General features: G+C 37.0%; 1 protein-coding gene across 1 annotated transcript; it reads right to left on the minus strand.

Moving 5' to 3' along the window:
- Positions 1–7,230: 7,230 nt before the first annotated feature.
- LOC126630160 (protein DEHYDRATION-INDUCED 19-like) lies at positions 7,231–7,791 on the minus strand. The gene has a single exon (XM_050300288.1). It carries the CDS (start codon positions 7,789–7,791, stop codon positions 7,231–7,233), a length of 561 nt encoding a protein of 186 aa, XP_050156245.1.
- Between the last annotated feature and the right edge of the window lie 5,621 nt (positions 7,792–13,412).

Below are 13,412 nucleotides of genomic sequence, written 5' to 3' on the forward strand. Positions count from 1 at the left end.
AATGCTCTATTACTGGGATGTCTTGGTATTCTATAACAACTTCTTTAACCTTATAAAACAGAGAGTTTCAGCCACTTTTACATAAGCTTCCCCTTGGGGTCACCCAGAGCTCTCTCTCTTCTCTTTCTTTAGCCTTTCTTCCAGAAACAAAACCCTATTTCCATTCACCATCTGCAGCCACCAAAGAAACCATGCATTCGCATTGTTCTTGGAGAAGTTCAACATCATAATTGCTTTAAAGGGGTTTCTTCTATGAACTTTAATTTCACTCATGTTGTTCATGATATTTATATATTCTGTAATCATGTTGTGTAATTAAGTTCATAGCTGGGGATTTCAATGTAGCCTTGCAAAACTATTCTATGTTATTAAGTTAAAGTATTCAAACTACCAATTTGTGTTCTTGTTTCATTCACTGATTTTATAATTTAATTTGTTTGTTAATCTTAATGTTTGATCACCATTAGGGTTGCATGTGAATTATTTAATCAAGGTTATAGTACACATCATGCTTAATCTTGGTAAACATGTGAATGAATGAAGAAACTGCTATGCATACATCATGCCATGTGATTTCTTTGGTTCTTTGAAGTTTTCTTGTTCTTAATGGATTCTTATTTGGTAATCTAAGTTGAACATCACAACTAGGTTGCATATTAGGAGTACTTGATCACAACCACACATCAAATGGATGATCATAAATGAGTAAAACGAACCCTAGTTGCAGATTGGTGAGTTGAATGCATTTTGACTTAATTTTTATGGAATTGGCTTGTAATGGTGAATTCGGTATCCCTAGCTCCATTCCCATCGTTTCTGAATTAATCTATTATTCATTTTTATCTTGTCTTGCATTTTAAGTTACTTAAGCTTTCAAAACTAAAATCTAAATTCATTTTTCATTTTCATTGCTTAGTTAGGGTTCACATAAAGCAAGTAATTTGTAGAGTTCTAATCAGTCCATGTGGTTCGACACCCTTACTTGTGTCATTATAGTATCCTTATATTTGCACTTGAAAGGAACACAACAATCCACCATGAAACAAACCGCCATTTGAACCATCGCGATAGCCAACAAAGGGATTACCAGCATTACGACCATGAAAAGAGCCACGACCTTGAAAACCACCATAACCGAATGAGGACGTATGACCATTGCCACGATGAAGTGTGGTTCCACGACCACGATTTGGAGAGAAGCCAGGAGGTGCAAAGAGAGCCGTAGTAGTGTGATCAGAACAGAAAGAAGTGTTATAGTCTTCCATACAACTTTCATCGCTCAAGAGCAAAGCAACCATATCGCAAGACTCATAGGATTTTCACTTGCTTTAACCGAAGTAACAGTACTTTTGAAAGCAGGAGCAACACCATTTAAAATCAGCTCCATAAGATCATCATCATCAATGGGCTTTCCCGCAAGAGCCAATTGATAAAGCAAAGTTAGTTAATTTATCAACTTACTTTGTAACTACCTCTTTTAGTGGAATGCATCTGGTGCTTAAGTTGAAGAACACGAGTGCGAGATTGAGAAGCAAATCGTGTTTTCAAAGTATTCCAAACAGCTCAGGATGTTTTTCAAGCTACGACATTGGAAATCACATTTGGTTTCAAAGTTGAGTTAATCCAACTCAACAATTGTTGGTCTTGTCGTTGCCAAGTCACGTACTCAGGATTAAGAGTCATACCATCCTAAAGAAACTTTGCTGGACATGTTTTTGTACCATCAACATAGCCAACAAGATCATTACTTTTAAGTAAGGGATTAAATTGGGCAAGCCACAACATGTAATTGGTTCGATCAAGTTTGATTGAAACCAAATAGGAAATATTAGGAAGGGAACTAGTAAGAAGAGAAGAAGTGGCCATGGAAGCTAAAGAAAAGTTGAGTAGATGGTAAGGTAAAAGAAGGGAAAAAAATTCAGTCAGAGGTTTGTCGTTAGACAAACAGCTCTGATACCATAAAGAGAATGATATTTGAAACTTGTAATTAAGCTCTATTTTGGAGAAATAATATGTTAATCCATTTATATATGGAAATGGTACAAGAAAGACTCCTTGTATAGGAGTGCTGGAGTCTCACAACAATAAAGACAGCAGCTCCCAACTACATCCAACTACATGTAATAAAAGCTACGCTATACAACAATGAGTGCCCATACAATAGACCATTGACTTTGTAATCACAAAGTATCATTTTGCGCGATCTTGTGTTGCTTGACTTTGTATCCACAATAGACAGACTTACTTAATTCTTATCTTCATCAGTCCCTTCATTATAAGATCTCGGTTCCAAATTAATTGAAGACAAACTAATTAGCTAGTACTAGTTTTTGGTGTTGTATTTTGTTGTTATCGATGATGTGGTTGCTGTTACAGGAGCCTTTTGGTGGTGCACAATTGAAACTTTTGAAGAATGCCCAAGAAAAGATATCGAAAGGGGAAGCAACAGATAAGGACTTGATGGAACTAACGGATAAGGTCTTAAAGTCAGCTAACTTAGAGGTTGTCACCGTGACCAAGAAAAATGTGGTGACTACTCCTCCAAAGTTGAAGGAGGAGATAGTAAAGGCGAACGCTGGGATTTATAAGGAAATTGAAAGAGTTGTAAATGAAGCCCGTATTAGACGAAGAATAGAGGAGTTGAAGGCTGATATAGGAAAAGGCTTATCAGGTTCAGAAAGAAAGAGAAAGGGCAGAAGCAAAGAAAAAGGAGGAGATTCTTGCTGCTTTGGATGTAGAAGCACTAAAAGCAAAGGTTGAGAGTTTGACAGTGGAAGTATGCCTTCCTAATGAAATTGATGCAGAAGGTAAGATTAGTAGTGCTGAAAATGGCAGATTATAGGTAGATAAAAAGGGAATTTTGTAAATTTGTAATACCTTTTTCATGGTCCTCGAGATAATTGTTACGGCGTTATGTAATTTTGTATTCCTGCATGTTTACATGATAGCTACAAATTAACAAGCTATGTTACAATGATAGAGTATTTATCCTAGCGTTCGTGGTAAAAATTTGATAAAACCAATAATGGTTACTCGGTTTGAATATGTTTTAACGATAGAGTATTTATCCTAACATATGTGGTAAAAATTTGATAAATCCAATAACAGTCCCTCGATTTGAATAAAAATTAAAACCGAGAAAAACGTAGATTTTATGTAGTACATTTAAAGTGAAATATCATTTCATCGAATTTAACTTCCCCTTGTGACAAGGAGAAAGCAAGCTATGATGCTGCTGTCCAAAGCAATTATTGTCCAATCTTTCCACACATATGGAAAGGAAAGAGAGAGGAGAAAGGGGTGATGTTGCTTAACTTGTTTATATGTGCAAGAGAATCTCAAATTGGAAACATGACAAAGCATTACTAATAATATATTTTCTTCGATTATCCAACTTTTTCTATCTCTATAATTGTATAAAAATAAATAAAAAAGAAGAAGGGGGTCATATTAGTATTTGTATGTATTATTAATACAAGAGACCTTGCTAACTATTTTCTCAAAATACCAAGCATGACCCCAGTTTAACATTTTTACTCCTATTTATAACAAACAAGTTTTAATATGAGCAGGGCTAAATAGTAATTTTACATTAAAACAAAAAGGGGCATTTTGATATAGATGCCTCAAATTTGAATTTTTTTTAATCAAACATCTATAACTTTTAAACTTTTGATCAAACATTCTTCTACTAAATTTTAATTAAAAATTATGATTTTTATTGTATTTAATTAACCAACTAGTTTAGAAAATAATATCACAAATATTCTAAAATCACCACAAACTTCCTATCTTATCTTATCATAATTCGTTCAAAATGAATTTTTCTTATTAAAATAATTTGTTGTTTTAAATTCTAAAAACACATAAACATCCTATTAACATACAATTATGAAATATAACATGCACATATATTAAATGTAACGTACCAAACAGATATATTAAATATAACGTACCAATGATTTGGTACGTTATTGGTACGTTATATAAATTTAATCTAGGTACGTATTAGTATTTTGGTACGTTATAAATATTGCTTTTGGTACGTTATGCAATTCTTTATTTAGTACGTACCAAGTTATTAGTACGTTGTATTATCCTTATTTTGGTACGTACAAAACTTATGGTACGTTATGTGTAAGTTGTGTAACCCAAAAAAAAAAGATAACTTTTCACATTAAAACTGTTGATGCACAAAACCGGAGGTCTTGGAACAACGTAAATCCGACCGTGAATCTGCATGAAATGTAAATAACACTAATTGGGCTACGTCCACACTGATTGTATTTCTCTGTGAGTATTTGTGAGGGAGAGAGTGTGAGAGCTTTGCTCTAGAGAGGAGAGACCTAAGGTTGTGAGGGTGAGGAGGCCCTTTTATAGAATAAGGGCTCTTCCCTTAATTACATATTTGCCCTTTCCTTTATTATATAATTACATTTAAGTCCCTTGAGTATTTATGCGAGGTCTAAATACGAGGCCCTAAATATGGCATAAACAGTAGTCCCCCAAGTCTTCAGTCAAGAGAGTCTTTTGGCTGGAGACTTAAAATTCAGTCCATGTGTGGGCCGAAGTAACTAGATGTTGTCTTGAATTGATGCTCGATATGAGGTAGTGCTCAATCTGAAATGACGCTCAACTAGAAGTAACACACGCTGCGAGGCTGCTCGGCTTGTGGCTTATCTTACTTTGGTTGGCTCGGCTTACGGCGTTTGAAGGTAAGGGAGTCCTTTTTATAGAATAAGGGTTCACTCCTCAATACATGAATGATGGGTTAGGAGTGATGCTCGCGGCGAGGCAGTTGCTCAGCTGGCGGCGATGCTCTCTAATAAAGGTGAGGGAGTCCCTTTTATAAAATAAGGGATCGCTCCTCAATACATAAGTGATGGGCTAGGAGTGATGCTCGCGGCGAGTCGGTTGCTCAACTGGCGGCGATGCTCTCTAATAAAGGTGAGGGAGTCCCTTTTATAAAATAAGGGATCGCTCCTAAATACATAAGTGATGGGCTAGGAGTGATGCTCGCGGCGAGGCGGTTGCTCAGCTGGCGGCGTTGCTCTCTAATGAAGGTGAGGGAGTCCCTTTTATAAAATAAGGGCTCGCTCCTCAATACATAAGTAATGGGCTAAGTCCCCCAAGTATTTTTCATGAGGCCCAGTTAAGGCCCAATATATGGTACATAATGTAGTCCCCCAAGTCTTCGGTCAATATAGGCTATTGGCTGGAGACTTCAAATTGAATCCATGTATATGCCGAAGTGGCAGTTGTTTGGAGGCGGTATTTGTATACCCTGCACTGAAGCTTTGCAAGTGAAGTTTTGAAGTTAAAGCTCTGTAAATGAAGCTTTTGAAGCTGGAGCTTTTGTAAATGAAGCTTTTGAAGCTAGAGCTCTGTAAATGAAGCTTTTGAAGCTAGAGCTTTTGTAAATGAAGCTTTTGAAGCTAGAGCTCTGTAAATGAAGCTTTTGAAGCTGATTGACATGAGTGATGCTCATGAATGTTAACATGAGTGATGCTCATGAATGTTGACATGAATGATGGTCATGAATGTTGATGTATGATTGTTATGAGCGATGCTCATGAATGTTTATGTATGAATAACATGAGTAATGCTCATGTATAATTTGGAGTATTAGGCGTACTTTTGATCACCTGGTTGGTGGCATGAAGGGGAGTACAGGTTGTACATTTCATCACCTGGTTGGTGGCATGAATGGCTAGTTGCCAAATTAGAGTACAGGTTGTACATCTCATTACCTGGTTGGTGGCATGAATGGCTAGTTGCCAAATGATATTAGAGTACGGGTTGTACATTTCATCATCTGATTGATGGTAATAGCAGCGGGTTGCCGAATAATTTTGGAGTACTGGGCGTACTTTTGGTCACCTGGTTGGTGGTAATAGCGGCAGATTGCCGAATAATTATGGAGTACTGGGCGTACTTTTGATAACCTGATTAATGCTATTTTAGGCTTATGGGCATTCGCTCTCCACAACATGCCAGCCTATTTATTTTGGGCTTTGCCTTTTTTTTTTTTTTTTTTTTACCCTCTGATGGGGTTTATACATATTACCCTCTGATGAGGTTTATACAGATGTCTCCAAAAGATAAAAATAAATTACATCATTCTAAAATAAAGGTTTCGACAGTTGCAGATCGTTGGTGCGTACTGCGCCTACTGCGTACTGGGTTGCTTCTGTTTGTAGCGTTCGTTGGCTTGGACGGTTTTTGAGAGACTGGGAGTAACAGCTGCTGTCAGATCTGAATTCGAATGAGCTAGCTTATTGGCCCATCATCATCACGGTTGTAAACTGCACCACCCCACTATGCTCCCCATTAATATTATCTGCTTTTGCTCTTGTTTACTTTCTGCTTTGCTCTTTTCTTTTTCTGTTTTGCTTAATCTTTCTGCTTTGTTGCTGCTGTCTTTTAGAAAATGGCAAACAATAATAACATGGTTAATGATAGAAAATCCTTGTAGATCTTCCCTAAGAGCAAAAGCAGAGTCTTCCCAGGCAAAGACAATAATAAAAGTGGCAACGAATTCAGCTAAAGTGGCTCTGATGGAGTTAGAGTGGGTGGTCGACAGAAGAAAAAATCCAATCCTGACTTTTTCCTTTCTGTACCCTTTTTTTTTTATTCAATCTTTGTCTTAGTTGGTTGGGTTGCTGCAGAAGAATCCCAACGCCTTGAGTGCCGCTGCCCTCAGAATGTACTAGTGGTACGCCACAGCAGCCAGTGCTCCCACAAATGGTCTGACCCAGAAGATCCAGTGGTCATCCCAGATTTTATCGTTGTTGTAGATCATAGCGGCGCCGAAGCTCCTTGTTGGGTTGATTCCAGTTCCAGTAATGGGGATTGTTGCGAGGTGCACAATAAACACAGCAAAACCGAATGGGCAATGGAGCCAAAATAAGCACGTGGGAGTCGCGTGCGCTCCTCTTGGGGTCGGTGGCTTTCGCGTCTCTGTCCCTTGCTGGAAAGTTTAAGGAAATCATGAGCAGTGATGTCCATGAAAGCCTCAGCAAACACATCACCTTCTCCATGGCAGTCAACCTCGAGCTTTTGGTCTCGGCCTTTTACTCGCAGATGTCGTAATCACAGATGAAATGCATCGTTTTAACCGAATTGAATTCAAATCAATGAAAAACAAGACGTAGAAAAGATGATTGCGATCAGTGATTGAACAAGTAGATCGGCGACCAACTTGCCCTGTTAGATGAAAACTGGGTTGTCTCACAGAGCGAGGTAAAGCTCCTTCTTGATTTTTGAAGCGGATGAGGGAGCCACATGCGGCGGCTGTACGGGCATGGAGGGTGACGAGGAGGACATGATAGTGTGGAGATCGGTGGCTGCTGCATTAGACACGTTGGCATTTTCTGATCGATATCCACCGCTCCCTAGAAGCTGGAGATGAGCCTCGTGAAGATCACAGCCAAGGAGAGACAGCGCCTGACTATTAGGAACAGCAACTCTATGCAATCTGCGATGTCTCTGCAACTTAAACAAGTGTCCGTGCTGCATTGTTATATGACCTAACATGCCTCGTGCAACTTTAACGGAGCAAATGAGACAAACGGTGGTTTTAGATTCGCATGAGTGCTCGTCTTCAAGATGGGAGCACAAGGACACGATGTCGAAGTCCTCATAGCAATACAGGCACGGGAAGTCGTGTCGGACCTCGTTTTCTACCTTGAAATCATCGATGCTTAATCGATCGAAGTGGGAACTCTGATGGGTACACATACAGAGAGACAGAGAGGTAAAGAGAGACTGAGTGAGAGGAGGTGGCTCCATGGTTTTTTTGGAAAAGTTTCTATGTGTTTTCTAGAGAGAGAGAAAATAGTGATAGTGTTTAAGGGATGAGTTTTAGAGCTTAGTGAATGTTTTTTCTGGAAAAATCCAGTGAGGTTTGTGGGTTTTTGCAAATTCACGGCGGATGTGCAAAAATGAAAGAGAACCGACATAACTTTTCGTATCGATTCCCACAAACAGTGCCAAATGTTGATGCACAAAACCGGAGGTCTTGGAACAACGTAAATCCGACCGTGAATCTGCATGAAATGTAAATAACACAAGATGTATCGTGGTTCACCCCAAGGTTTGGGCTACATCCACACTGATTGTATTTCTCTGAGAGTATTTGTGAGGGAGAGAGTGTGAGAGCTTTGCTCTAGAGAGGAGAAACCTAAGGTTGTGAGGGTGAGGAGGCCCTTTTATAGAATAAGGGCTCCTCCCCTAATTACATATTTGCCCCTTCCTTTATTACATAATTACATTTAAGTCTCCCGAGTATTTATACGAGGTCTAAATACGAGGCCCTAAATATGGTATAAACAAAAACATTGCACTAAAAAATATTTTGTCAACTCTTAATAATTAATTATTGGAATAAGGACTCATTTTAAATAAAAATAAAAATGTGAAAACTCCTAGTTCACGTTTCTACTATAAGTAGTTGTTAAAAAATTCAAATTTATTTTCAGTTGCATGAAATTAGGCAGTCTAGTCTACATCTCAATTTTAATTATAAATGAACTCTTGTTTTTTTATAATCTATATAAAATGTTGAGTTGGAAATTGAAAAAATTATATTTCATCCAATTAATCTTGAACCCCAGTAGATATAATTGAATCCTTAAATTGAGGAAGGGATGAGATTCCATAAAAATAGCAATAAATTAATGAATATTATTGAGTGCATTTATTTTACATAGAAATTGATTTAAAAGAATTTATAAAATACTTAAATTAAGAATATACCTGGAATATGAAGTTTAATTAAAAGTAAAAGCACTTTAATCAAAAGTTGAAAAGTAACAGATGTTTAATTTAGAAAAATCTAAAATGAGGCATCTAATTCTAATTAACTGTAAAAATTTAGCAAGCATGTGCCCAATTTTGTTATTATTAAAAAAAAGGAAGAAAAGGGAAAAGTCTTGTCAAACACAGTGTGTGCGCATTTGCTAGTTTATTTTACTAAGGACTTGTTTAGAAGTATTTTTAAAATGACTGAAATCGTTTTTGATGAAAATGTTTTTAAAACCATTCCTTAGTCAAAATCCAAGTAATCTTCGAAAAACACTTAAGTGCTCACTACCCAAAGTACATATCTGGTGCTTCATCCAAAAAGTACTTGAAGTGCTTTTGGAATCCAAAATTAATTTCACCAAAAACATTTTCAGTTATTTTAACACTTCCAAACGAACTCTAAAAAGTTATTGTTACCATATTCAACATCGTTTGAAGGAGGCCTTTAAAGAAAGGGATCCCCATTTTTTTTCAAAAATGTGGATTAGTTTTTAGGCCCACACCACATCGAACTTCCATGATCCGAACCGCATATTTTTCAAGTTGCACCTTATGGATCATCCTTGCAAAACAATAGCCAAAACGAAAATATTTGATACATCTAATTGAGTTCAAAGAAATTAACGAATAATTTCTTCTATAAGAAACAACGTGATAATTAAATTGGCAAACGATTTTGGGTTGAAATGAATTTTTGCAAGAATGATCTATGAATCGAGGCTTACAAAATAGACGGTTCGGATCGTTGAAGTTTAATGTAGAGTGGATCTCACAACTAATCCACATTTTGAAAAAAAAATGGGAATCCCTTCTCTTAAAGAATGTTGGTGCTTCATCAATACAACTGCTACAATTAGAATCCCTCTAATGATCGTTGATCCTGAATAGCGACTTATTATTGGGAACCGTAAGTCCAACAATATGGGGTCTCCAACAAGGCGTCACTCATCGGACAATAACACACCATTGAGTGTTGTAACCGTCAATGCGAGCAATCCAACTGGAAGCTCCCTAAATGGCCTAACCTGCCAAACGACTCGTTATTGAGTGTTAGGAGTCTATCTATATGACTGCTACAATTGGAAGGTCCCCAAATAATGTAACTTCATATAACGACTCACATTGGATGTTGTAAGTCCATTAATGCGAGTGTGCAATTGGAAGCTCCCCAAGAAATGTAACCCCGTAAGTAATGACCAAGGTATAAAATATCAATGATATCGGAAATATCGGTAGTCCAAAAACACGGAAATTTCGATGGAAATATCGGGATATTATCGATATCGATAAAAATTGAATAAAAACCACGGAAATTGTAAGAAAAACTTGGAAATTTTTATTGAAACTTTGCAGGATGTTTATTTAGTCAATTATCTATTAGTTTATCACAAAAAAAAAATTGGAAGGAAATGCATTGCATGATGGATTTAACTGATTTAAGTTGATTATATAGCGAGCTGGCAAACATTGTGAGTGTAGAAAATATGTAGTAATTAATGAAAGAAGTTTAAACACACCATAATCATTTATATATAATGAATTAGTACAATATTTTACACTTCATACATTGCATGGTAAGATACATGAGTGACTTAGTACCACATAGAGTTCCTATCAAGGTTTAAAATATCGGTAGTTCAAAAACACGAAAATTTCGAAGGAAATATCAGGATAATATCGATATTTTAGACCTTGATAATGACTCATTGTTGAATGTGAGTTCATGATACGAGTGCTTCAAGTGAATGCTCCCTAAGGGTGCGTTTGTTGCACCGGACTATCTCGGACTGGACTAGCTTCAGGGACTTAACTGGACTAGTTTAGACTAGACTAAACTGGACTAACTTAGTGAAGCGTTTGGTGTAATGTCGGACTAAGAAGCAGGATAATAAAAATAGTACTTCACCAATTTGGTGTTTGCTTGGACTGAGACTAAATTATTGTTCTATTTTAATTTCTTTTTATTTAAAGATATTATCAAAATTAATAATATTAGATGAGAGTATGACTCAATAAAAAATACAAAAACCAAATTTCTTGCCAACGAAAGAAACATATGATTCAAGAGTAATATTGCTCCAAACATCAATATAACAAAGGTGTTTTCCTAACAATTGACGGGGTTTAGAATGCTTTTCTTAATTATTCACCTTTGGTTTGATTGCATTCAATCCCAAGACCACGATGATGCGTGAGGCGCAATGACAAATGGATAGCCGAGCCTTGATCATTGCTACATTTGGATTCGAACACGTAAATTGCTTGCTCCAACTAGTTTGAAGAAAACCAATAACAATATGCAAAAGGAAAAGATCATGAATATACCTTGAGCAAAGTACATAATGTTTGGAGCAAAGGATTGTCAAAAGTGAAGCAACAAATTTTAGCTGAGTGAACGTAAATTTAAATGTTGTGATACAGACAAAATTTTGCTATTCTAACTAATTTGCTGACTAGACTAAAACACAAGCTTGTGTTGGTTACACAAATACGATAGTACTCCTGCACTGCAGATCCTCTGAATCGACTCCTTACGTGAACATATTGTTACAAACAATCAAAATCGATTGAATCAATACCACGCCTTTTGTTACTTTAGCAAGCAAGTTGGTGCCTACACATGTCACAACTTGCTACATCAAAACTGTCATTTATGACTATACTACGATGGCTGAATCTGATCTCACCAAAGCATATGTTAGAGCTTTATTACTTCTTGTTGTTGTTCCGGAGACAATGAACTCAGTTTTTCCGGTGTTAGGCTAAAAACTTGTTGTAGTAGAGTAGACTCCACCCTAGGTGGAAGCTCAGACTGAGAAAGATTAACCATGATGTTAGATACTCGGATCAAAAGACAGCATGTTGTAAGCATCGTGTAGTAAACAGAACTGAAACTGGTTAAAAATGGATAAATTGCAGATATCCCCCAATTGCCTCAACCTTAAAGTCTCAACACTACTGTAGACTGTAGTTGGTGGATATGTTTCACACACCATAGCTAAGTATATTAATTAGAGAACAAATTTGACAACATCTCAAATACGGTGCTCTTAGAAATCAAGTGAAACTTTTATATCCATAACAAATTGATACGGATGAACATTTGTTTATTTCAGAAATCACAATAATGTTTCCGTACCATAGCATCTAGAACATGATTATATGCGAAATCCTGAAAACTCAGCACACTCAAATAAATGGAATTAAGCAATGCATGAACACAACCAAATATGAAAAGCCAGAGAAACAAGGAAACCATCAAATAGTTCTTAGTATCTTACTGAATCCCAGTACCAGCAGTGCATATATCACTATCTGTACAAGTTTTGAGGCTCCCATTGACACCATTGCTTGCTATTGTTCCTCGATCCACATAATTTATCAAGTTAATCAAGTAAAAGATAACAAGTAACCTGCAATCACAGCATAAAGACATTTATATTGCACAACGAGATACTAAAGTGACTCAAAAGTCTTGCAAAACCTTTAAATGATACTTGACTCAGCTGGAAGCTCAAACTTATAAATATATCTTAACTCCAAAGCATTCATTTACATGATACATCATCTCCTCCTTTCAATTTCAAAATAGTTTAACTAATTAATCATCCAACAATTCTCACTATTTTCCCTATCCATCCATAAACTTTCACAAAAAGAACATTAGTGCCCACAATGGAGAAAAAACCGAATTTCCGGGTTGGTTGCCGGAAAAGAAGAGAAAAACTATGAAATCACCAAAATCTCTTAAACCCACATAGAAATACCATGTATTTCCAAGACCCAAGTAACAAAAACAATCAAAAACCCTAAAAAAATATAAAAAGGCCAAAACTCTCTCTTGAATTCCATATTTTCTCACCAACCAAACAGACCCCAGGACAGAACCAAAAAAAAAAACACAAAAGTTTAAGAAAACGAATCACCTCTTGGGCGTGAACCAGGAAGGAGCAAGAGCTACGGTTGAAGCAATAACCATGGCTATGTCCACCGGAGGGAATCGGTAGACTCTTTATTAGTTTTTGTTCGGGCTCTGGGTTTAGCTTTTGGGTGGGATGGTGAAGGTGAAGGCCCAAGGGAGAGGGCGCGAAATTGTGAAGGAGAAGGGAGATGGCGAAGGTGCGAAGGAGAAGAAGACAGATGGATCAGCTGCGAAAGAAGACAGGACTAGGAGTCCGCTCGAAATCGAGGGCTCTCGCTAAAAACGGCTAGTGAGGCGTTCAGTCGGGACAAGTCCCTTTAGTCTCATTAACTCTCTGTATAAATAACAAACATCAAACCGGACTATCATTTAGTCTAGTCCAGTCCAAGGAATGCTAGTGAAGGCAAACAAACATACCCTAAAGAACATGTCCTTAGATAATGACACATCGAGTGATACAACTGGAAATTTGGAATCCCTTTTAGAGGTGTTGCCCCAATATACACAGCCACCACCAATAAACAGTATTGTTGACACCCTAGCAAGATGCAAAATCTAGTGCCAAATTATTCTTCGTCTTAACTAAGAAAAATGCTACACATACTTTCCATTTATCCTCATGCACTATACAATTTATACTTTATCTTTCTAAAACACTCATAGAGTAAGTGCATGAAACTTATGG

Source organism: Malus sylvestris, chromosome 7 (assembly GCF_916048215.2).
Source record: "Malus sylvestris chromosome 7, drMalSylv7.2, whole genome shotgun sequence".
In the NCBI taxonomy this organism is placed as follows: domain Eukaryota; kingdom Viridiplantae; phylum Streptophyta; class Magnoliopsida; order Rosales; family Rosaceae; genus Malus; species Malus sylvestris.